Source organism: Palaemon carinicauda, chromosome 19 (genome assembly GCF_036898095.1).
Source record: "Palaemon carinicauda isolate YSFRI2023 chromosome 19, ASM3689809v2, whole genome shotgun sequence".
NCBI lineage: Eukaryota > Metazoa > Arthropoda > Malacostraca > Decapoda > Palaemonidae > Palaemon > Palaemon carinicauda.
In genome coordinates, this window is record NC_090743.1 from 127514980 (window position 1) to 127539504 (window position 24525).

The following is a 24525-nucleotide window of genomic DNA, read 5'->3' on the forward strand; positions in this document are numbered from 1 at the left end:
CACGCTACTCTATGTTTCTCTTCCTCTTATTTCTATGAAGTTATTATAGCTTATATATGATGATCTAATTTAATGTTGTTAATTATCTTAAAATATTCTATTTTGATTGTTACTACTACTCTTGTAGTTTTTTATTTCCTTGTTTCCTTTCCTCTCTGGGCTATTTTTCCCTGTTTGAGTCCTTGGGCTTATAGCATCATGCTTTTCCAATTAATGTTGTAGCTTAGCTAGTAATAAAAATAATAATAATGATAATAATAATAATAATAATAACAATTAAACATGCAGTGATTAACTGTAATATAAAAAGCTGGAAATGATTAAATTTTGTAAGGTCAAAAGTCAAGGTAACGGTAAAGCAAAATGTCCAATTCACGTATCATTGTTATTATTATTACTTGCTAAGCTACAACCTTAGTTGGAAAAGCAGGATGCTATAAGTCCAGGGGCTCCAACAGGGAAAATAGCCATAAGTTTGGACATGGTTGTCACAGACTTCAACCTGGTTCATAGTTGAGTGTGTGAAAATCCACGCCAATTAATACATGTTAAGGTCAAGGTCGAGCAAAGGTTAGAGAAATAAGCTGCCGCGGCGGAGGTCTGTGCTCTACTGAGTGCCCCTCTAGTTACCTCTGTCAACGAAGTTGGAAGCAGGTTACGTTTTACCCCTTGTTTGTGTGTGCGTGTTTATGAACAGCTTCCTGGACACAATTCTAATTATAAAGTAATGAAACTTACCGGGACTAACTATTATGTAAAATGCTGTAAATGACAAAATTTTGGAAGGTCAAGGTCACAGCCAAGCAAAATGTCCAATTCACGTAATCGGCCATAAGTTTGGATGTCGTTGTCATAGACTTCAAACTTGGTTCACATATGTGTGTGAAAAATCCTGCCAATTAATACATGTTAAGGTCAAAGGTCAAGGTCAAGGTCGAGCAAAAGGTCGAGAAATAAGCTGCAGCGGCGGAGGTCTGCACTCTACTGAGTGTCCCTTGTTTCCATATATTTTATTGAAATAACAAATCTTCTAAAAGAAAATTATTCAAGCATACTGCATATTAAATAAGAATAATACAATTTCAAAATCTTTACATTTTTCCATACCGAGTGTGTTACACACAGAGAGAGAGAGAGAGAGAGAGAGAGAGAGAGAGAGAGAGAGAGAGAGAGAGAGAGAGAGAGAGAGAGAGAGAGAGTGTGTGTGTGTGTGTTGTTGAATGCCCAAGTGTTTGCCTTCTTCACCAATCCCAGAAAGACTGTGAAACAGTGTTTCCTTGCTTGTTGACGTAGACCAATGAGGTAGTTTTGTTGCTCATCACCGCTAGTGTTTCCTTTAAAACTCCATTGAAAAGCATGTAATTACCACTACAGACTTCCCTATAAAACTCTATTGCAAAGCTTGTAATGTTAGAAGTGCTGCTTACATTTCTAACAAGTTGATGTGTAAAAGCTATTCTTCCACAGACCACAATCCCAAGGTGTTCTGGTTCCTCGGGTGTGTACCCCACCATTCCTTGGATGTGCCTATGAACAACAGCATCTCAAAGTAGAGGGAAGTCAAGTGGAATGACCTTAGTGAGATCTTTGTCACTCACCCACCACATGAGATTTTCCTTACATCTTGTTTCGTCGGAACCGGACGATGTGGGGGATCGGCGGCTCATGCCCGTGACACTTCAGACACCACTGTACTGGATTTACTGGTTATAGGAGTGTCATGGCAGAGCTGCATGTCTGCTCTTGGAGCTGCCATTTAAAACAAACACAGAGGAAAAATAAGGAAAAACGTGGTTAAACTGCAAAGTTAAAAGTAGCAGGAAAGTATGTCAGCACTGATCAGCGATAGAAGTCAAAGTGAAAATGGCTCTACCTGGCCAGTAGATGAGGGCTACCCTCCACCCGCCAGCAACTGTAAATACCTCGTCAAAAGTTTAAATGGTCTTTATAGCTTCGAAGAAGGACGATGGTTTATTCACTTAGGAACAACTCTTGTTTTCAGACTGTGTAGTAGTCATTTGCACTATAGTCTTCTCATTGCAGTTTTTACAGGAATCTAACATTGTACAGTCACACCTTATCAAAACATCATTCATTTTCCTTGTTAGTGCTCATGACTGTCAGTTGAATATACAGTACTACATAATATATTCACATTATGAGTCATTAATACATACATACAGTGTTTTATATCCCTTACCTGGACAAGCAGATGCCAGCATAGGGAATGCTTTCGGATCCGAATCTTTTCTTTTGTAGCGTTCAATGAATTCCTTTGAAGCCTCTAACAAGCTAAAACTTCGTGCTAAGTTTATGTCAAAAACATATGAAGCCCCAATCTTCTTGAAGTAACCTGTATATTAAGTAGAAAATTACTATTACAATATTCTATCATTTCATCACTGGCAGTTTGGATAAAATATATGAAAATGGGTGCTTACAACTACCAAAGATCTATTACTGAGGTTTTTTTATAACTCACCATGTATGTTGCGTTTATGGATCTGGAGAAAGCATATGATAAAGTTGATAGGGAAGCAATGTGGAATGTGATGAGGTTATATGGAGTTGGTGGAAGGTTGTTGCAAGCAGTGAAAAGTTTCTACAAAGGTAGTAAAGCATGTGTTAGAATAGGAAATGAAGTGAGCGATTGGTTTCCGGTGAGAGTGGGGCTGAGACAGGGATGTGTGATGTCGCCGTAGTTGTTTAACTTGTATGTTGATGGAATGGTGAGAGAGGTGAATGCTCGAGTGCTTGGACGAGGATTAAAACTGGTAGGCAAGAATGATCATGAATGGGAGGTAAATCAGTTGTTGTTTGCGGATGATACTGTACTGGTAGCAGACACAGAAGAGAAGCTTGACCGACTAGTGACAGAATTTGGAAGGGTGTGTGAGAGAAGGAAGTTGAGAGTTAATGTGGGTAAGAGTAAGGTTATGAGATGTACGAGAAGGGAAGGTGGTGCAAGGTTGAATGTCATGTTGAATGGAGAGTTACTTGAGGAGGTGGATCATTTTAAGTACTTGGGGTCTGTTGTTGCAGCAAATGGTGGAGTGGAAGCAGATGTAGGTCAGAGAGTCAAAGAAGGTTGCAAAGTGTTGGGGGCAGTTAAGGGAGTAGTAAAAAATAGAGGGTTGGGCATGAATGTAAAGAGAGTTCTATATGAGAAAGTGATTGTACCAACTGTGATGTATGGATCGGAGTTGTGGGGAATGAAAGTGACGGAGAGACAGAAATTGAATGTTTGAGATGAAGTGTCTGAGGAGTATGGCTGGTGTATCTCGAGTAGATAGGGTTAGGAACGAAGTGGTGAGGGTGAGAACGGGTGTAAGAAATGAGTTAGCGGCTAGAGTGGATATGAATGTGTTAAGGTGGTTTGGCCATGTTGAGAGAATGGAAAGTGGCTGTCTGCTAAAGAAGGTGATGAATGCAAGAGTTGATGGGAGAAGTATTATTATTTATTCTTTATTGACAAAACTTTATATACATTGTAGTACAATAATTACATTTAGTTTACACAAAACAGTGGGTTTTATTCTGTAACAATTATACATTTTCCCCATTACATTATAAAATATTTTGTCCAGAAAAATCATATTTTCTTCCATAAAGAAATATAAGGCTATTAATCAACCATCACAACAAACCCCTTATACATCAACACCAAAACAAAACAAATATTTAATTATAAATCTTTAACACTTCAAATATATACTGGCACAGGTCAATTATGTGGTTTTCTTCTCCAAACAGTGCGTCTATGTTCGTATAATTAAGATTACCAAATTTCTGCCTCTTCGATCGTGACATTGTACATTCAATTAGGACATGCACTTCATTCTGTACTGTCTGTGAATCACAATTACACACTCGCAACTCCCTTGGAGTTCTACTCCACCTTCCCGTCTCTATTCTTAGGTCGTGGGACATCAAACGTAATCTAGTGAAGGCAATTCGTATATAGTCTGGTACATAAACATTTTCACTGTACACTCTATGCCTTTGCAAGGATCTATTTAAAATATCTCTGTACGTATAATATTTTGTTGCTGTTTCAGGTTTATTCCGGATTTCATTTTTCATTTGGTCAAGGCTTGACCTGATGATGTTATCAACTAGACAAGAATTCAAAAATCTGTAACCGGGTGTATTTTCACTTCTGCAAATTTCATAAATATAGTGGAACGGTTCTTCCATATCAATGTTCGCCATTTTTTTTTCTAAAAAACGTTTCCTTCTTACTTGAACTTCACGATTAAAAGACTCAAGGCCACTCTCCACTAAGTACAATGTCATAGGCGTATTATTTCTGACCCCCAATAAGCATCTAACAGCCTGGTTGTATATCCTCTCCATACATATTACGTTGTTTGTAAGCCAACTCTCTGCACTATAAAGTAGTGAGGCTCCTAACGCTGCTTTGAACACTTTGACTTTATATGCATATGGCATAGTTGTATTGTTATAACAAAATATTGAGAACTTGTTAATGGTCTTTGCATTTTCAATTTCATGTTGTTTGAGCACTGATTGCATTTTGCCATCACCCGTAAACCATGCACCAAGATACAAATATTTTTCACAATGGTCTATCTTAACATTATTTATGACTAGAGACTCTTTATCTCTTGCATTTCCATTTACTACAAAAAACTTGGTCTTTTTTTCGTTAACAATCATCCCATATAAGTTACAGTAATCCAACATAATCCCAATTTTCTCAAAACATTTTTCTCTTGATGTACTTAAAATAACTGTGTCATCCATCAATAATAGCGTATGCATTGTCCCTAAAAACCCATCTCTGCCAATTCCCTCTTTTATCATTTTAACCATTTTGTCTAGGTAGATAGTAAATAATAAACAGCTTGTTGGAGCACCCTGACGTATTCCAACAGTAGATATAATCACAGCTGATTTCAAGACACTTTTAGTACAAGCATAGATCTTATGAATGGCCATTAACATAGTCTTACCACAACCTTTCTCTTTTAGGCACTCAATTAACTTATCTCTTGGAACATGGTCGTATGCTTTACTAAAATCTACAAATACAACATACAGCTTCTTTTTCTTAAAAATTGCGTAGTCCATCATAAGCCTCAAAGATAATATTTGTTCGATACACCCTCTACCCTTTTGGGCTCCAGCCTGACATTTATCTATACCAGCCCACATATTTAAACGTCTCACCAACAGTGCATCATAAAATTTTGCGAAAGTGTTCATTATACTTATGCCCCTGTAATTCCCACAGTCCATTCTATTACCTGATTTGAAGAGTGTAACTAACCTGTCATGACACCAAGCAAAAGGGTAAATAAAATTACAAAATAAAAAGTTACAAATGGTAAGGAAAAAGCTCAGCCAAGTCATTGGCAAAAGCGACAATATACCAGGGCACACACCAACATAGCTTTTCCCCTTATTCATTTTTTGCACTGTCATATCTATCTCTTGATAAGTGAATGGGTCGTCTAATATAGGAATGTTAGGTGACGAAGATATATCGAGTGGTTGGATATTGTTTGCAAGATTAGGATCAGGATTAAAGAGCCTTTCGAAATGTAATTTGAAATGAACGTCATCCGGTTGAGTACTGTCATCATTATTCATTACATTCCCTTTCCAGTTAATTGACTTCCAAATAATTTTTGGATCATCCTTTTCAAATATCCTTTTCCACCTTGGGTGATTCTGATCCCATTCATTTTGATCCTGCTCTCTCCCATTTGGTAATTTACATTCTTTAGCCACCCTATTGATTATTATAGTGGCTGATTCCAATCCAGTACAAACTGAATTTACATTAATTTCATCCAAACTGGGAGGTATTGCCTCCTCTATTGCTCGTTTAAATCTATTTAGATCTACTTGCTTGCAAGCAAGTCCTCTCGTTATGCAACTGTGATCTCGATAATTTGAGTCAAAGTAAGATCTGCCCAAATCTCTTGCACGCTCAGTTAATAATGGAAGGGTTACATTCTTCGTACTAGTGAGATTAAGCCTCACCATCATCGGGGCATGGTCAGATATTAAAAAGTTTTGATTTATTTCAACAGACTTCAAGTGGTTAAGTGATTTTTGTGAAATAATGCACAAGTCAATTTCTGATACCCAGTCTGACCCCCTTCTGAAAGTTAAGCCGCCTCCAAAAGTGTGTTCTCCATAAACAAGGTGGTTACCAATTACCATATTACTGCTCTGACACATATTCAACAAATTCCTACCATTACCATTAATATTCAAATCAATCACCCCACTGTATATATATGGTTCAAAGTTCTCGTTACAAAGAAGGGGAATACCTACACGGGAATTAAAATCCCCCATTGCTACTACATTTTCATACTCATTCATAACAGCTCCAAGGTTACCAAAACATGTTGGTACAAAATAAGGCGAATCACTTGGTGGTATATAAACACCTCCAAACATAAACCCAGGATAGCATGATAATTCAACCCAAATTTGACCTTCTATATTCATATTCACAAATTTAATGACACTCAATAATGAATATTTTACTAACATTGCCACTCCACCTCTTCTACCACAATACATAGACGGATTTTGGTATGTATAAAAGCCAGGTACATTTATTTTAGCAGTTGTTTTTATCTCCAATAGCCAAACAATATGATAATTAAGAACAAAAGATAAAACATCTTGATTATTCATCTTATCCTTTACTCCTGCAACATTCCAACAACACATATTTAGTTCATTGGGGCAACCACTGTTTTGTGACCTTCCTAAAAATACGAAGGTGCATACCTATCAATCACAAGACCGTCCCGCAACAAGACACGTCGTTGCTTGTCATAGAATATGCTTGCTCCCTGATTTTCTGCCCTCTCTCTTTCTTCTCTCTCACGCTTCCTTAACCTTCCTAGTTCCTTTCTCACTGCTGGGTGGACATCTTTTTTCACGTAAATAGACGAAAAAGGTTCAGGTTTTTCCTTCAAGTTTTTGGCCTTATCCAAGATGTTGTCCTTCTGTCTCTGGTCGTCGACAACTACCAGGATTGGTCTCTTCCTCCTATCATTCACTTGACCAAGCCTTTTAATTTCCCAATTCGTTGGGTCTAAAGCTTCATCGCATCCTACTTCATCCAGAATCCTCCTCAATTTTGACTGATCATCCCTTCCTATATTATCTTCTAATTCTGATACTCCAGTAATGATGATTTTTCTTCGACGTTCTCTTGCATCCAAGAGGAAGGCCAAGGTTTGGGTGGATGGATGGTGTGAAGAAAGCTCTGGGTGATAGGAGGATAGATGTGAGAGAGGCAAGAGAGCGTGCTAGATATAGGAATGAATGGCGAGCGATTGTGACGCAGTTCCTGCTGCTTCCTCCGGTGCCTTAGATGACCGCGGAGGTAGCAGCAGTAGGGGACTCAGCAGTATGAAGCTTCATCTGTGGTGGAAAATGTGGGAGGTTGGGCTGTGGCACCCTAGCAGTACCAGCTGAACTCGGCTGAGTCTCTGGTTAGGCTGGAGGAACGTAGAGAGTAGAGGTCCCCTTTTTTGTTTAATTTCTTGTTGATGTCGGCTACCCCCCAAAATTGGGGGAAGTGCCTTGGTATATGGATGGATGGACCATGAAATTAAAACTAATCACCAAATAAAATACTGTACCCGTACAGTACACAAAAATTATTGCCTAAAAATGGAGTCTTATGAACTCTAGTTTGAAAACAGTCAACATAATCCTTGTGACTTCTATTAACAAATCTAATCATCAAAATTCATCTAACATTACATAAATTAAAATTACAGTGCATTATAACTCCCAACACAGCATAAAACAAACAGCCACATTACTGTATAATACTATACTGTATTACCATTATTATTACCATTATTATTATTATACAATACTATATTATCATTGTCATTATCATTATTATTACTAGCTAGGGAAATAAATAATCTAAAAGAGAAGTAACGAACAATTAAAATACAATGTACTAAGAACAGTACAGTACAGTTACCACAGCTATTGTCTCTAACCTCAAAACCTTTGCCTTCATCCAAACTTCTTTGGTTCAGTGATATTCAATATTAGAAGAATAAGTGTCATAACACAAAGAATCATCTGTATACTGCATTTCCTATTATTCTACATAATTACAACAGTTGAGAAAGTTACTCCACTTCAACTACTGTATCTACGTTAAGGCCTCTACCCATCTTATTCTTACATACATATACCAAAGGCACTTCCCCCAATTTTGGGGGGTAGCCGACATCAACAAGAAACAAAACAAAAAAGGGGACCTCTACTCTCTACGTTCCTCCAGCCTAACCAGGGACTCAGCCGAGTTCAGCTGGTACTGCTAGGGTGCCACAGCCCAACCTCCCACATTTCCACCACAGATGAAGCTTCATACTGCTGAGTCCCCTACTACTGCTACCTCCGCGGTCATCTAAGGCACCGGAGGAAGCAGCAGGGCCTACCGGAACTGCGTCACAATCGCTCGCCATTCATTCCTATTTCTAGAACGCTCTCTTGCCTCTCTCACATCTATCCTCCTATCACCCAGAGCTTTCTTCACACCATCCATCCACCCAAACCTTGGCCTTCCTCTTGTACTTCTCCCATCAACTCTTGCATTCATCACCTTCTTTAGCAGACAGCCACTTTCCATTCTCTCAACATGGCCAAACCACCTCAACACATTCATATCCACTCTAGCCGCTAACTCATTTCTTACACCCGTTCTCACCCTCACCACTTCGTTCCTAACCCTATCAACTCGAGATACACCAGCCATACTCCTCAGACACTTCATCTCAAACACATTCAATTTCTGTCTCTCCATCACTTTCATTCCCCACAATTCCGATCCATACATCACAGTTGGTACAATCACTTTCTCATATAGAACTCTCTTTACATTCATGCCCAACCCTTTATTTTTTGCTACTCCCTTAACTGCCCCCAACACTTTGCAACCTTCATTGACTCTCTGACGTACATCTGCTTCCACTCCACCATTTGCTGCAACAACAGACCCCAAGTACTTAAACTGATCCACCTCCTCAAGTAACTCTCCATTCAACATGACATTCAACCTTGCACCACCTTCCCTTCTCGTACATCTCATAACCTTACTCTTACCCACATTAACTCTAAACTTCCTTCTCTCACACACCCTTCCAAATTCTGTCACTAGTCGGTCAAGCTTCTCTTCTGTGTCTGCTACCAGTACAGTATCATCCGCAAACAACAACTGATTTACCTCCCATTCATGATCATTCTCGCCTACCAGTTTTAATCCTCGTCCAAGCACTCGAGCATTCACCTCTCTCACCACTCCATCAACATACAAGTTAAACAACCACGGCGACATCACACATCCCTGTCTCAGCCCCACTCTCACCGGAAACCAATCGCTCACTTCATTTCCTATTCTAACACATGCTTTACTACCTTTGTAGAAACTTTTCACTGCTTGCAACAACCTTCCACCAACTCCATATAACCTCATCACATTCCACATTGCTTCCCTATCAACTCTATCATATGCTTTCTCCAGATCCATAAACGAAACATACACCTCCTTACCTTTTGCTAAATATTTCTCGCATATCTGCCTAACTGTAAAAATCTGATTCATACAACCCCTACCTCTTCTAAAACCACCCTGTACTTCCAAGATTGCATTCTCTGTTTTATCCTTAATCCTATTAATCAGTACTCTACCATACACTTTTCCAACTACACTCAACAAACTAATACCTCTTGAATTACAACACTCATGCACATCTCCCTTACCCTTATATAGTGGTACAATACATGCACAGACCCAATCTACTGGTACCATTGACAACACAAAACACACATTAAACAATCTCACCAACCATTCAAGTACAGTCACACCCCCTTCCTTCAACATCTCAGCTTTCACACTATCCATACCAGATGCTTTTCCTACTCTCGTTTCATCTAGTGCTCTCCTCACTTCCTCTATTGTAATCTCTCTCTCATTCTCATCTCCCATCACTGGCACCTCAACACCTGCAACAGCAATTATATATGCCTCCCTATCATCCTCAACATTCAGCAAACTTTCAAAATATTCCGCCCACCTTTTCCTTGCCTCCTCTCCTTTTAACAACCTTCCATTTCCCTCTTTCACTGTCTCTTCAATTCTTGCGCCGGCCTTCCTTACTCTCTTCACTTCTTTCCAAAACTTCTTCTTATTCTCTTCATATGACTGACCCAGTCCCTGACCCCACCTCAGGTCAGCTGCCCTCTTTGCCTCACGTACCTTGCGCTTTACTTCCACCTTTTTCTCTCTATATTTTTCATACTTCTCTATACAGTGAACCCTCGCTACTTCGCGGTTCGACAATCGCGGATTCACCACTTCGCGGGGTTTTCCCATAACCCATATATATATACATATCGCGGATTTTCCGGAAAATTCGAAAATACCGCGAAATCTGAAGATAACCAAATACGATATTTTGTTACCTGTAATTCCATTAATACTGTAATTAGTAATATCTGCTCTTACTGATTGTTCATTGCATTACATATGATATATAATTCAGCACAGAAAGAAATAAAACACGAAAAGAGAATGTGATCATACGATAATTCAGTACGTAGTAAAATTAAATCGAACATGAAACGCAAATCAGATGCAGTCATACCATATTAGAATGGTGTGTACTGTAATGGATGTGCTTCTTTTCCATGAATCTTTTGTATGTATACGTACGTAGTACAGTACTGCATCCAATAATATTCTTTGTTGCAAAAATCACATTTCGAATACTGTAAGCGTACGAGAGAGAGAGAGAGAGAGAGAGAGAGAGAGAGAGAGAGAGAGAGGCGTAAAATAGCGTATGTAAATTTTTATTATTATTGTTATTATTATTATTATTGTTGTTGTTGTTAATAAAATTATTATTGTTATTATTATTAATCATTATTATTATTATTATTACTGTACAGTATTATTATCATTATTTATTATTATTACGGTACTGTATTGTACTTAATCTACGTACGTTCAGTATGCGCGGGGGCATCTTCTATGAGTAACCAACGCGCCATAGTACTAAGACGGGTTGTGATTGGTTCAAACGCTGATAGATGACGAATCAAAACTCAAGTTTTGTTATCTAGCCTGTGATTGGTGTTTTGCCCGCATCTTCTACCCGCAGCATCAAAGTTCTCGCGGGGCTGCATCGTTCACTTTCTCTTTCCGCGTATTGCTGAGTAGACGTTCTTAAGTTTGTGAAGTTTAATCTGTGCTGTGTGCGACTGTTTTAAGTTGAACTTTTTGTTGAACTTTCTGTTACAATGCCTCCCAAGCGTTCTGCTTCTAGTAAGGCTGGTAGTGAGCCTAAACGCCACCGAAGAATGATGACGATAGCTGAGAAGGTTACGCTTCTCGACATGTTAAAAGATGGTAGAAGTTACGCGGCCGCCGGCCGCCATTTTGGCATCAACGAATCCACCGTTCGCTACATCAAGAAGGACGAGGCGAACATTAGAAAGACTGCTGCAATCACCTTTAGCAGATCAGCGAAGCGAGTCGTTACAACGCGTAATAAAACGATCGTACGCATGGAAGGTGCTTTAGCTGTGTGGATTGCCGACTGCCGGAAGAAGAACATAGCGTTGGATACGAACACCATCCAAACAAAGGCTTTGAGCTTATATGAGAATTTTGCTGCAAAGGAACCTAAAGAGGACGACGGCAACCATGCTGAAGATGATGATGATGCAGATGATCCTCAACCAGGGACATCCACTGATTCCCAGCCTCAGAAACGTTTTTCCGCAAGCAAAGGATGGTTCGCGAAGTTTCAGAAACGCTTCGCCCTGAAAAGCGTTTCCCTGCATGGGGAGTCTGCTTCCGCTGACACTGCCGCTGCTGAAACTTACGTGAACCAGACTTTCAAGAACATTATCGCTGAAGGTGGATACAAGCCGGAACAAGTCTTTAATATGGATGAAACCGGCTTGTTTTGGAAGAGAATGCCGTCGCGAACTTTCCTGTTCAAAGAGGAAGCCAAAGCCTCTGGCTTTAAGGCATTCAAGGATCGCGTTACCCTCGTGATGTGTGGCAATGCTGCTGGATTTTTGTTAAAGCCGGGGCTTATTTATAAGTCGAAAAATCCTCGCGCTTTGAAAAATAAAAATAAGAATCTCCTTCCCGTGTACTGGATGCATAATCAAAAAGCATGGATTACGAAGATGCTGACCTCCAACTGGTTCCACCAGTGTTTCATCCCGCAAGTCCATGAATATCTCTTAGAGAAGGGCTTGCCATTCAAGATCCTTCTCCTTATGGATAACGCTGGTGGACACGCAACTGACCTGTCGCGTGAGGGCGTTCAGGTTGAGTTCCTGCCACCCAACACCACGTCATTAATTCAACCAATGGACCAGGGGGTTATCAGGGCGTTCAAGGCCCTCTACACGAAGAATACCTTGGCGGACCTCGTTGCGTGTGTGGATGCTGCCCAAGATGACGAGGATGAAGACTTCAACTTGAAGGCGTACTGGCGGCAGTACACCATAGCCACGTGCCTGCAGAATATTCAAAAGGCACTTCAAGAGATGAAACCTGCAACCGTAAATGCGAGCTGGAAGAAGCTGTGGCCCGATATTGTTTACGACGACAAGGGATTTACTCCGTCGGAAATCCAACACTCTGCAATACGGAAATCTGTGCAGTTGGCTGCCATAATTGGGGGTGACGGGTTTGGCGACATGACGACTGAAGACGTCGACGAGTTGTTGGACTGCCATTCCCAGCCCCTAACTGACGCAGACCTCGAAGACCTGACGAAATCGGCAAGTGAGGAAGAGAGTGAGGGTACCCAGGAAAAGACCCAAGAAAATGTCGAAGAAACGGGCTTAACATTAGAACGGCTTGTCAAGTTCTGCAACCATATGAAGGAGGCGAAAGAAATGTTACAAGAGTGGGACGAGGATATGGTTCGCTCGATGCAATTCTGCAACAAGGTTGATGACATCACGACTCCCTACAGGATGCTCTTGGATCGAAAAAAGAAGCAGCGGCAACAACTTCCGATCACAATGTTTTTTCAGCCTCGCAAAAAAGAGCCAGTTCCTCCTGCTAGTACGCCTTCGGAAGAAATTGAAGAAGTTGAAGAGGTGTCCCAGGAAAAGACACCTCCGTCTGAAGAGACGTAAAATACTATCATTGACTGCACAGTAGAACACATCATCAGCTTCATCATCATCATTTCTACTGTGCAGCAAATTCATCGCCATCGTCATTCAAGTTTTTCTTGAACTTCTTTCGTGGTGAGTACAGTAACAATCTTTATTTTTTACTTTAACCAGTTTTATAGTTTAGTAATGTACGTACTGTATGCATTACAGGTAAGTTAAAGGGAAGGTTTTAAAAGTCTACATGTTGTAACCTATCATATTTTTTTTGTTTAAAATTTACATTTACGTACGTAAAACAATCTCTCTCTCTCTCTCTCTCTCTCTCTCTCTCTCTCTCTCTCTCTCTCTCTCTCTCTCGTAAATTGTTTTCCTGCTTTGCTACGTACAAGTACTGTATAATTTATATTTGTAAGGTAACATATTTTGTAAATGCTTTTACTGTAAATACTGTATGTACTGTATCATTATTTATCACTATCATCATGCGCGTTAAATGCCTTGTTTGTTCTGAGCGTGGTTGTTTACTGAGCGTACACGCCGTCGTTTCAGGCGGCGTCATAAAGAAAAAGATTTCATTTGGAAGTCCTAAGAAAAATACGTAAACTAAAACATTGGTAATAAAAAAATCAACATACAGTACTGTATAATCAATATAATCGATGAAAAAACTAACCTATACGTACATATATGTGTACACTAAATGAGTTTGTTTCTTCATTATGATCAGAGATGAACGTAAACAAAACATTGATTGCCATTTTTTATCGTGCTTTTTAGGTGTTTAGGAAACACATGATATAAAATCGCCTTTAATATTTGTGCCTGTTTTAGTTTAGGGTGCTGTAGTACATGCATTAAGTGTTCTGTACATTAAAGGGTGGTTTGTTAACAGTACTACGTACAAGGGAAGGTTTTAAAAGTCCGAATATACATGTTAAATAAATAGGTAAATATGCTGTCACTACTTCGCGGATTTTCACCTATCGCGCCCGCGTCTGGAACCTATCTACCGCGATAAACGAGGGTTCACTGTACTATTACTCTGCAGCCATTCTTCAAAAGCCCTCTTTTTCTCTTCCACTTCTACCTTCACTCCTTCATTCCACCATTCACTGCCCTTCCTCAGACTGCCTCCAACAACCTTCTTGCCACATACATCACTTGCAATCCCAACAAAATTTTCTTTTGCTAACTTCCACTCCTCCTCTAAATTACCAGTTTCTCTTACTCTCACCTCGTCATATGCCATTTTCAACCTTTCCTGATATTTACTTTTTACTCCCGGTTTTATTAGCTCTTCAACCCTCACTAGCTCCCTTTTACATCCACCTACTCTATTCCCCCACTCTTTTGCTACAACTAATTTTCCTTCCACCAAAAAATGATCAGACATACCGTTAGCCATACCCCTAAACACGTGCACGTCTTTCAATCTTCCAAACATTCTTTTAGTTATCAACACATAATCCATTAATGCCCTTTCTACTACTCTTCCATTTGCCACTCTTACCCATGTATACTTATTCTTACCTGCAAGTTTTTGAGTGCACTCATCAGGAGACAGTGAAAACTTCGCAGCAATAGATAATATTGCTTGTGGGGACAAAGACACAACTACGACTTTTCTTTTGCACTCGTGCTCATTCTCTGCTATAACTCTGAAAAAAATTTCAAGATCAATAGTGGTTTTCACAAAGAAAAACCTTTTTTTGACATAGTCTCCAAGAACTTTTCTGTAAAAGCCTAGAACAGAGAATGCAATAGGACTTAAATTTCTAAAGAAATACTGTCTGCTCTGCTCTAGAGTCAGTGTTTAATTGTACAAAGCTTGGACTCAGTGTATATAAGGGAAACCCATGGGTTCAGGCTCTATTGAAATGATTACAACTCCAATGCCGAGATCATTGGCCAATCATTGATATGTAATCACCAAGAACCAATACTACGCTGGAGACAATGCTCCTTGCACATTAACATGCACCATCTTCCATCTTTAGAGTGAGAATAAAAAAAATGACAAATTCGAAGATAATTTGTATTTTTCCTAACCATACAAACCTTAGCTATTTACAAAGGGTTATTACTTTTAGCGTAGCTGAAATGGCGAGCCATTAGAATTTAACGAGGGTGTATTACCCCCGCGCTAGTTAGCGGGGGGGTAGGGGAGTGGTAGCTAGCTACCCCTCCTCCCCCTCACACACACGTGAATACTCACTTTTACTTAGAGGTAGGACTTGTCTTGGGGGACAGGGCTGGCGGGCAAATATGTGTAAATAGCTAAGGTTTGTATGGTTAGGAAAAATACAAATTATCTTCGAATTTGTCATTTGTTCCGTAACCGAAATACAAACCACGCTATTTACAAAAGGGTGACTTATCCCTTAGAAAGGATGGAAAGTCCCCAGCCATACTGGCTTTGGCTTTACCCGGGGACTCAGAATCCGAGTGAGTCGCACTCGAGAAAAGGAGTCCCTGCACCTCACAAGTTCCTTGCTCCGCAAGGAACCATGTGGCCTACGTAAGCTTGTGTGTGAAGGAAGAAGTGTGACCCGTCTTAGGCAGTTGACCTGGAGTTCCAGAAGGAATTCTGGGTTAGGACGTTCCCAATACCACCTCGTCAGGGTATGGGGGACGCGACAGTATTGACTCAATACTCGGAACACAAGGAAGCATGGTTTACCTGCAGAGGTTCGAGGTCAGCTATGCAGAGACCAGGATGCTGCTTCCCCGTAGAGGGGATGATGAAGAAAGAAGTAAGGGCCAGACATACTTCTTTCGTTCATGCAGACTAAAACCTGATAACAATGCCCTCAACCTTCTGCTACCTGTCCAAAAAGGAGCCTGAGGTTAGACCAGCTGTTGTGTAGCCACCACAGAGCAATAGAAAACGTATCGAGACTCCTGTGGGTCACGCCCTGCAGGAAGCGGGCTGCGAAGGTCATCAGACGCTTCCAGACTCCAGCCTGTAGCACCTGCGTCACAGAGTAGTATTACTCGAAGGCGAGGACGTTGCGATGTATCCAACATCGTGCTGTAGGGCGACGTGACGGGGGAGGGTCTGAAGACAGGTCGAGATGAATGTACTCGAGTCCGGGCTGAAGAGGTATACTGGTGACTCTCCCCCCATGTCCTCCTTGTGTTCCTAAATCGGCTGCAACTGAGGCCAAACTGCAGCTGTTCCCAGCGCTAACCTCTCGATTCCTTACTGGCAAGAAAGAGAAGGTCTTGGGACATCACACACAGAATGGAGACTCGAAATCTTGAATGAATCGGACCGAAGGGTCGGGACCCTCAGATTCTGAGTCTAGCCAACAACTCAGGAGCGAGCCTGAATGTTGCCTTCCCCACTTCCTTAGAAAGGGGGGAGTAGTAAGAGACCAAGAAGATTGCTTACACACTGGCCGTGGCCAGAGTGAGCAGAAGACCCAAGGCGGAATACAATCCGAGGCCTGTCGTAAAAGGGTCTTGAGAAGATATCTTAAAGGACTAAAAGTCCGAGCCATGCTCCAAGTTGGAGGTCTTCCTCCGACTAGGGCAGGGACGATCGTAGCTTCGCATGAGCGAGGATAGATCCAGCGGGCAGGAAAAAGTTATTCCTTCAAGCCTGAAGGTCAGGGAAAGGCTGAGCGACAGGCTTCATTGCCGAGAGCGGAAAGGAGTTTCCTCCCGCCGAAAGGCAATAAGACCGTTATTGCTGGAGAAGAGGCCTCAAGGGAAGAGGTATATCTCCCACGGCACCCACCACCTTAGACTCTTCACTTTGCCTGGGAGACCCCTGTGGATGACTATCGCAGATGACGCGACCTCCGTACCGCGACTGTAGCGGGTTGTCTCTTCTAGAGGAGGAAGCGTAGTGTCCCCAGGCATGAAGCCGAAGCGACGCCCCGGTTCGGGAGAGATGTCGCAGTGTGGTTGCTTGAGTAGTCTGCGCCGTGGGAGAAGCTCTCCCGGGAGTTCCGTCAGGGGAAGCAGAGGGTCCAGACACCGTTCTGCGCATAGTCCCAGTGGAGCTCTCCCATTGAAAGGTTGACAGACAACCTGGTTTTGTTGAGACCCATTGTCCGCAGACAAAAAGGAGGGAAGACGCAGGCGTCGAATTTGTCCCACCATCACCGGAATGCATCTTGCCAGAGTCTCGGGGTCTGAGACTGGGGGGATGACTAGTGGAAGCTTGAGGTTCCAAGGTGTCGCGATCAGGTCCCCCAGACCAGCACTTGCTGGTTACCCAAGGTCAAAGACCCCTAGGTACACTCTCTCTATGAGGCTCTGCTCGGATAGTCTGAGAGAAACATTCCCCTGCCTGGAATGAGAGAGCCGATGGTGGAATTGAGAGAATCTCAATCATCCCGGTATCTCTACTGCAAGATGTGAAGTTGTGAAAATGCGTCCCCTGCTGGTTAGAATGAAGTCGACGCGCAACGGGGCGACTTGGCAGGAGCTGTAGGATCTGAAGAGGGGCCAGACTAAGGCCCTTAAGCCTGCCTGAATGATGGAGAGGTATCCTTCAGGTCTTGACCATAGGCCTGGACCGGAACATGCCCCCCCCCCCTTTCCATTGACGAGTCCGAGAACCGCATCAAGAATGTGGGGAAAGGACGAGAATATCCACTACCATCAAGAGGCTCCATAGGTCAACACCCATTGCAGGTTTAATAGTTCCGCTGGTCCCATAGGGCCAGGGAGTCCGGTTAAACATTGCCTGAAGCCACCGGAACTTGGATCGCCCCACATGGAACTTATCCTGAGGCGACCGTTCGGACTATAGACGGGTCAATGAGGAAAGAAGAACTAGGAAACGTTCCAAGGTAGGGCTGAAAGCTCTGCTTGACTGAGAACAGGTACTGCGACTCTCCTCAGTCTTGCCACAGTCAACCGAAAGGAAGGCTCGGAGGATGCGGTAACAGAATCTGGCGTCCCCAGGTGGTCACCCATCCAAGTACCGACGTTGCTTAACCTCGCTGGACGGACGAGAAGCGGGGTTTCCAATGTGGTAAGGCGGTTGACTCAATATCATGGCCAGATACTCCAGATGTTGAGGCAGAGGAAGAGAAGGCTCCAAGCAAAATACCATGAGCCCACACTCATGGTCAGCATCCGGAAGCTTGTCCCGGCGCTGAAGAAGGTCGAAACCCGAGCCTACCGGAGTTGACCAGCCCTCCAAACAGCAGAGTGAGGCGGAAGCCTGCACCTGAGCGGCCAAGAGGAAGGCAGGGAGAGTTCTCTGGGGAAACAAACCTGCTATGCCACGGCGGGATAGCCACACTGCATCATAAGCAGGAATACTTGCAGTCTAGGCTGAATTCGATGAGCACCCTGGAAGATGGATGGAATGGAAACTGAAAGTACCCGTCCTTCCGATCCAGGGTTAAAGGAGTCCTGTCGCCTCGTTACCAGTCTGATCGATTCTGCTGGTCTACGCTGGCCGAAGTTTGTTCGACAAACTTGATCAGGGCTGAGAGGTCGACTATGGACATCCCATCTCAGATCCTTCCTTACAAGAAAAGATCGACTGAGGGGGCCGGGGGTGAAGCCGTCGATGATCCTAAGGAAGACCTTCGCCTAAGGTATGGATCATTCTGCCCAAACGGGCAACTCTGCTGACGCTATGGCATAGAGGTTCAGAGACACTGAATTCGCTGACAGAGACGGCAGGCGCGATATCCTTGGCTACTCACAGAGATTGTGCGGGAATGGGCATCGGGAAGCTGCCATTCGGATGAGTAACCTTAAGCATCCTCCCAGCGAAAAAACCTGCAATCCTAGAGTTCGTGAACTCCTTTTAGGACTATGCCGCCCCCGGGGGAGTCTCCCGTGCCATCTGTTCCTGACAGGAGGAAACTGCAATTGGACACCTTGTCCCAGTTGTCGTAGCCGATAACTTAGGCCGACGTGGTTGAAAGAAAAGGGCGCTGGAGCCCTGCAGAGTCTGGAAGAAAGCGCCTTGGAGGAGTGAAACCGGAAGTCGATTTACTCCGCACAGCAGCTGTCTAAGTCTCTGTCCTTGGGAACAAACAAACTCTTCTCAAGGATGGAAGGGTGTCTGAGGTCGTCGACCTCCACAGATGAGACACCCGAAGGAAGCCCTCAGTCAGCGCGTCCAGATGGTACAACATCGAGCTTGTCCGCAAGTTAGATACTTAACGACGAAAGGCCAAGGTGCCTGAGCTCGAGAGGAGGAAAGTACCCTTGATCTTCCTGTAGCTTCCTTGAACCAAACCTCGGGCCGTAACCGAGGAGGGGAAGAACCTGGTAAGCTCCCAGAGGAAGAGGTAAGCAGTCACCCCTTATCCGATGGAGAAATCTTGAACGGAAAGCCCCCCCCGCCAAAAATCCTTCCAGGGCGGGAGAAGGAGAGAGTACTCGTGCAGGAGAGGGGACCCTCGAGACCGACCTCTTGGGAACCAACTTCGCCCTGGGGGAAGTCACCACGAAGTCTACTCCTCTCTTTCTCTTCAGCGTAGGAGAGACAGCCGCTGGTTTGTTACCCTGGCTGGCGAGTGCTGGTTTCATAACCCTCATTAACGCCCGTGCCAGCGGACCAAACCATGTTTGCTGCTCCCAGGACACAGAGTCCGAAATCCTCGCTAAGGTGAAAGGGATCGGGCGATCCTTTGGAGTGGACTCGACGGTACCTGCCTGAAAAGAAGGTGGGGAAGAATGCTGTACTGACCTGTCTTCGTCCTGCACTACCAACCTGTGCTTGGATGGAGGTGATCCCGAGTGCCGTCTAGGAGCACGCGTCCCTGCTGCTACCACCGGCTGTGGAATTCGCCGCGAACTATGGTCGCGCGAGGGCGAACGGTCGCGCAAAGGCGAATGGTCGCGCGGGCGAGCGGTCGCGCGGGCGAGCGGTCGCGCGGGCGAGCGGTCGCGCGGGCGATCGCGCGGGTGCGCAGGCGAGCGATCGCGCGGGCGCGCAGGCGAGTGGGCGTGAGAGTGGGCAGGTAAATGAACACGTGTCCGAGGCGACGAACGCAAGCGATGGCGTGACGGCGAGGGATCGTGCTGCCGCGTAGGTGAAGAAGATCGCTGGCGATAATGACCGCGTGATGGTAAGCGATGGCGAGCAGCATGTGTAGGTGAATGATCGCGTGATAGGGTGCGATGGTGATCAGCATCCGCAAGAGGGCGAGCGTTCAGGGTTGTGCGATGAGGAGCAGCATGCGTAAGCGGGCAATCGTGCAGGGTTGTGCGATGGCGAGCAGCATGCGCAGGTGAATGATCGCGTGAAAGGGTGCGATGGTGATCAGCATCCGCAGGAGGGCGATCGTTCAGGGTTGTGCGATGAGGAGCAGCATGCGTAAGCGGGCGATCGTGCAGGATTGTGCGATGGCGAGCAGCATGCGCAGGTGAAAGATCGCGTGAAAGGGTGCGATGGTGATCAGCATCCGCAGGAGGGCGATCGTTCAGGGTTGTGCGATGAGGAGCAGCATGCGTAAGCGGGCGATCGTGCAGGGTTGTGCGATGGCGAGCAGCATGCGCAGGTGAAAGATCGCGTGAAAGGGTGCAATGGTGATCAGCATCCGCAGGAGGGCGATCGTTCAGGGTTGTGCGATGAGGAGCAGCATGCGTAAGCGGGCGATCGTGCAGGGTTGTGCGATGAGGAGCAGCATGCGTAAGCGGGCGATCATGCGCAGTTGAGGGTCGCGCGATGGCGATCAGCATCCGCAGTTGAGGGTCGCGCGATGGCGATCAGCATCCGCAGTTGAGGGTCGCGCGATGGCGATCAGCATCCGCAGCTGAGGGTCGCGCGACGGCGATCAGCATCCGCAGTCGAGGGTCGCGCGATGGCGATCAGCATCCGCAGTCGAGGGTCGCGCGATGGCGATCAGCATCCGCAGTCGAGGGTCGCGCGATGGCGATCAGCATCCGCAGTCGTGGGTCGCGCGATGGCGATCAGCATCCGCAGTCGAGGGTCGCGCGATGGCGATCAGCATCCGCAGGTGAGCTAGTAGCTGGCGAACCATGTTCCTTCAGAAGTGTTGGAGAACGTTGGCGTGACAGCTGTAACACACGTGGGCGAGCTGATGATCGCTGGCGAGCTGATGATCGCTGGCGAGCTGATGATCGCTGACGAGCTGATGATCGCTGGATCGCTGGCGAGCTGATGATCGCTGACGAGCAGAAGGCTACGCGTGGAAGCCTGCGCAAAGAAGAAGAGTAATTGACCCCGACCTGAACCGAAGTTCTAGATCGCGAGGGCGAACGTGGGCGCACAGGGCACGTAACAGGAACCGCAGGGAAGATCATCTTGAAAGCGCTGACGAACAGGAGAGCGCTGATGAGCAGAAGGGCGCGCAGGGAAACCCTGACACGCAAGGGAAGAACCCCCGTGGGGGCAACCCTTTGCCCCGAAGGGATCGTTGTCCGCCGGGAGACTGATGTCCGTCGGAAGACCGCTGTCCGTCGGGCAGACCGTTGTCCGTCGGGAAGACCGTTGCCCGTCGGAAGACGAGATCAGACTGCTGTCCATCTGCACCAAGGCGGAAGATCGAGAAAAAAGGAGTTGTAGGCTGCAAACGGAGATCCAAAAGGGCGCCTCAAGCACCCTTATAGGGAGATGAGAGGCCCTTACGACGAGGCGGACGGAGGGCCTTACGGCGAGGGAGGCCAACAGCAACAGCAACAGAAGAAACCTCCGAAGAGGAGTCTCTATGAGTGTACTCTCTCGCGAACGAAAGAGAAACACTTCGAGGAAGAGACTGGTCAGCCAGTGACCTAAAGGGAGCAATCCTCCGAAGAGGAGCTCCTGCAGTTGCCCAGCCCCTTGAGCGAAACTGCAGGTGCGACCGCTCAGCACCAAGAGCATAGTCGCACGAAAAAAAAAAAAAGGCAAGAGAAGAACCCCCCAAAAGGGGAAAAACTCAAGCCTGGACAGGAAAAACTTCCCTCGGAAGGAAAGTTATCCGCCCAAGGAGGCAAGCCTCCTGACTGTTCTTAAATGAACTGGAGAGCTGTCCGTCGACACGGGAGTACTACCAGTAGAAGGAGACACGCCCCTGACGAAAATACAAGGGGGGAGGCAGAAACAGCCGAATCCCCAGGACTCAACCAGACAGCTCACACCGTTGCTATATTACAGAAACGAACTAGATCGGTAACTGTAAAAAAAAAAAAAAAAAAACAAATAACATTAGTACACATTCATTCCCCCGGGAAGGCTCCGAAGAGGAATCCAGAGGGAAAGGAACAAGAATTACACAACAGGCACGTGCCCTCACAACCACTTACACTCGCGGAAGGAGAGCTGTAACCAAAACAGAATTATAACAATTATAATTATGTAACTATGTAATTATGTAATTTAAAAATGAATGAACACTAAAGAAAGAACGAAAACCCCGAAAGGAATCGTTCTACAAGCTGAAAAAAACAAAAAAACAACTACAATTAGATTCATAACTAATTGATACAAACGTACGACGTAGCAACCCCCCACACGGAAAGGAAGCTAGGCTACAAGGGCGTAGTAACACGTAGTAAAAGGGTGAACGACCTCAAGAGAGAGAGAGAGAGAAAGACCTAAGTCAAACTCGATCGCCACCCATAAAAACGCCGTGGTGGCCTAACTGCCGAGGCCTCCACGTAGATATCGTACACTACACACACACATCTGAAAAGGAAACTTACTTATTTCTATACTCAAATATATATACAAACATGAAAACATGTTTACATATATATTGAGTAAAAGAAAAGTAAGCGATTAAGTAAAGACAAAACAGACAATGGCTGCCAAGCAAGGACCAAGACAGAGACGTCTGTCACAGTCCGAGCCAAAAGTTAAAGTGAGTATTCACGTGTGTGTGAGGGGGAGGAGGGGTAGCTAGCTACCACTCCCCTACCCCCCCGCTAACTAGCGCGGGGGTAATACACCCTCGTTAAATTCTAATGGCTCGCCATTTCAGCTACGCTAAAAGTAATAACCCTTTGTAAATAGCGTGGTTTGTATTTCGGTTACGGAACAAACTCCCTTTTCTACACAAGACTAAGGAGGAGGTAGGGTCTTGGAGACCACACAGCAACACCTTAAATTCATGTTTTTCCTTTGTTAAAATCACTTTTTGGGGTCCATGTGCTGTGTGGTCTCAAAGGACTAATATTAGAGCAATAACCAAGTAGTATCATGTACAGTATCATATAGATTAACAGTAGCCAATCAAGCAAAGAATTCAATCGTATGTGTATAAGCGAGAAGAAAATCTAACAAGTGTGACCCTCACTTTATAAGGGAAAAACTCCAGAGAAGATGCTATATGCCTGTCATTATGCTTCTGCTGAGGGATCTGCTTTGTGTGCACCCTCCTCTATCTTATTCCCTTTCATAGGAGTTGCAAACAAGCTGAGTACCACGCTCGCTGGCTGTACTGCTCGAGATGTTTCGGGCAGTGTCTCAAAAACACCTTATGCTCAGATTAACTCGTACGGCTGTGCCCTGAAATTGCATATCAGTAAAACTATTTCCAAGGGGAAAGTTATTTCTCTAACATTGTGAGATTTTAGGCAGGGAAAGAAGATCAGGTTTCTTGATAATGGAGGTCATTATTATTGAAAGGGACTTGTTGGTCAGGGTGCTTGAAACAGACCTGATTTTGAGGACCTCTGCAGGTAAAACTGCGGGGTAGACAAGGAATGGGGATTACCATCCTTGCCTTGAGACTTGATGTAAAGAAAGTACAACCACTGAAGAATTTTTTTGTTCTTTGGCCAAACAGAAGACATGGGGTCAGAATTAGGAGACGAACAGGAATGATGGTGGTATACTCCTGATCTCATTGTTATGCTGTAAGCTCAATGACTCTTCCTTTTGAAGCTATTGCAATGAACATTAACTTTCTGGAGTAACTTTGAGCCAAAAGGAGGAATTATCCAATTATACCAAAAACTCTGCACTCTATCAAGTGAGATGGAGAAGGTTGTTGTAAAATAAAGACTGAATAATCTTGTAAAGCAGGTCCAAGCCTAAATAAATGATAAAAGACAGCTCAACAGGTTCTATTAAGTGCAGATTTTTATGTCAAGAATTGATGGCTTAAGCTTCCAATCGTAAAAAGGTAGACCAGAAAGGAAACCAAAACGTCCAAGGTTATCTGGCATGGAGACCTATCCATCTGGAAGACCGTCATTCCTTCCACACAGACTAGTATTGTCTAGTGGAAGATGACCTCTTATAATACATCAGTAAGTTATTGAGCGAGCTGAAAATTCCTTACCGGAAAAGAAAATCCAAGCATGAAAGTTTTGGGTCCAGAATGAAAAGAAGATATTTCTCTCTCTCCTTTTTGATGCAGCTGCACTGACTAGAGGGTGTAGCCTTGTTCTCAAGATACTGAAGCAGTGAATGCCACAGAGTGT

At 44.3% G+C, this 24525-nt stretch overlaps 1 protein-coding gene across 1 annotated transcript in view; it reads right to left on the minus strand.

The window, feature by feature from the left end:
* LOC137658851 (cytosolic iron-sulfur assembly component 3-like) overlaps window positions 1-24525 on the minus strand; it is a 93621-nt gene that overhangs the window by 21836 nt on the left and 47260 nt on the right. The window contains exons 4-5 of the mRNA XM_068393954.1: window positions 14701-14828; window positions 2201-2353 (exon numbers count right to left, since the gene is read on the minus strand). Of these exons, the coding sequence (XP_068250055.1) occupies window positions 2201-2353; window positions 14701-14828 (281 nt within the window). The remainder of the gene's footprint in view (window positions 1-2200; window positions 2354-14700; window positions 14829-24525) is intronic.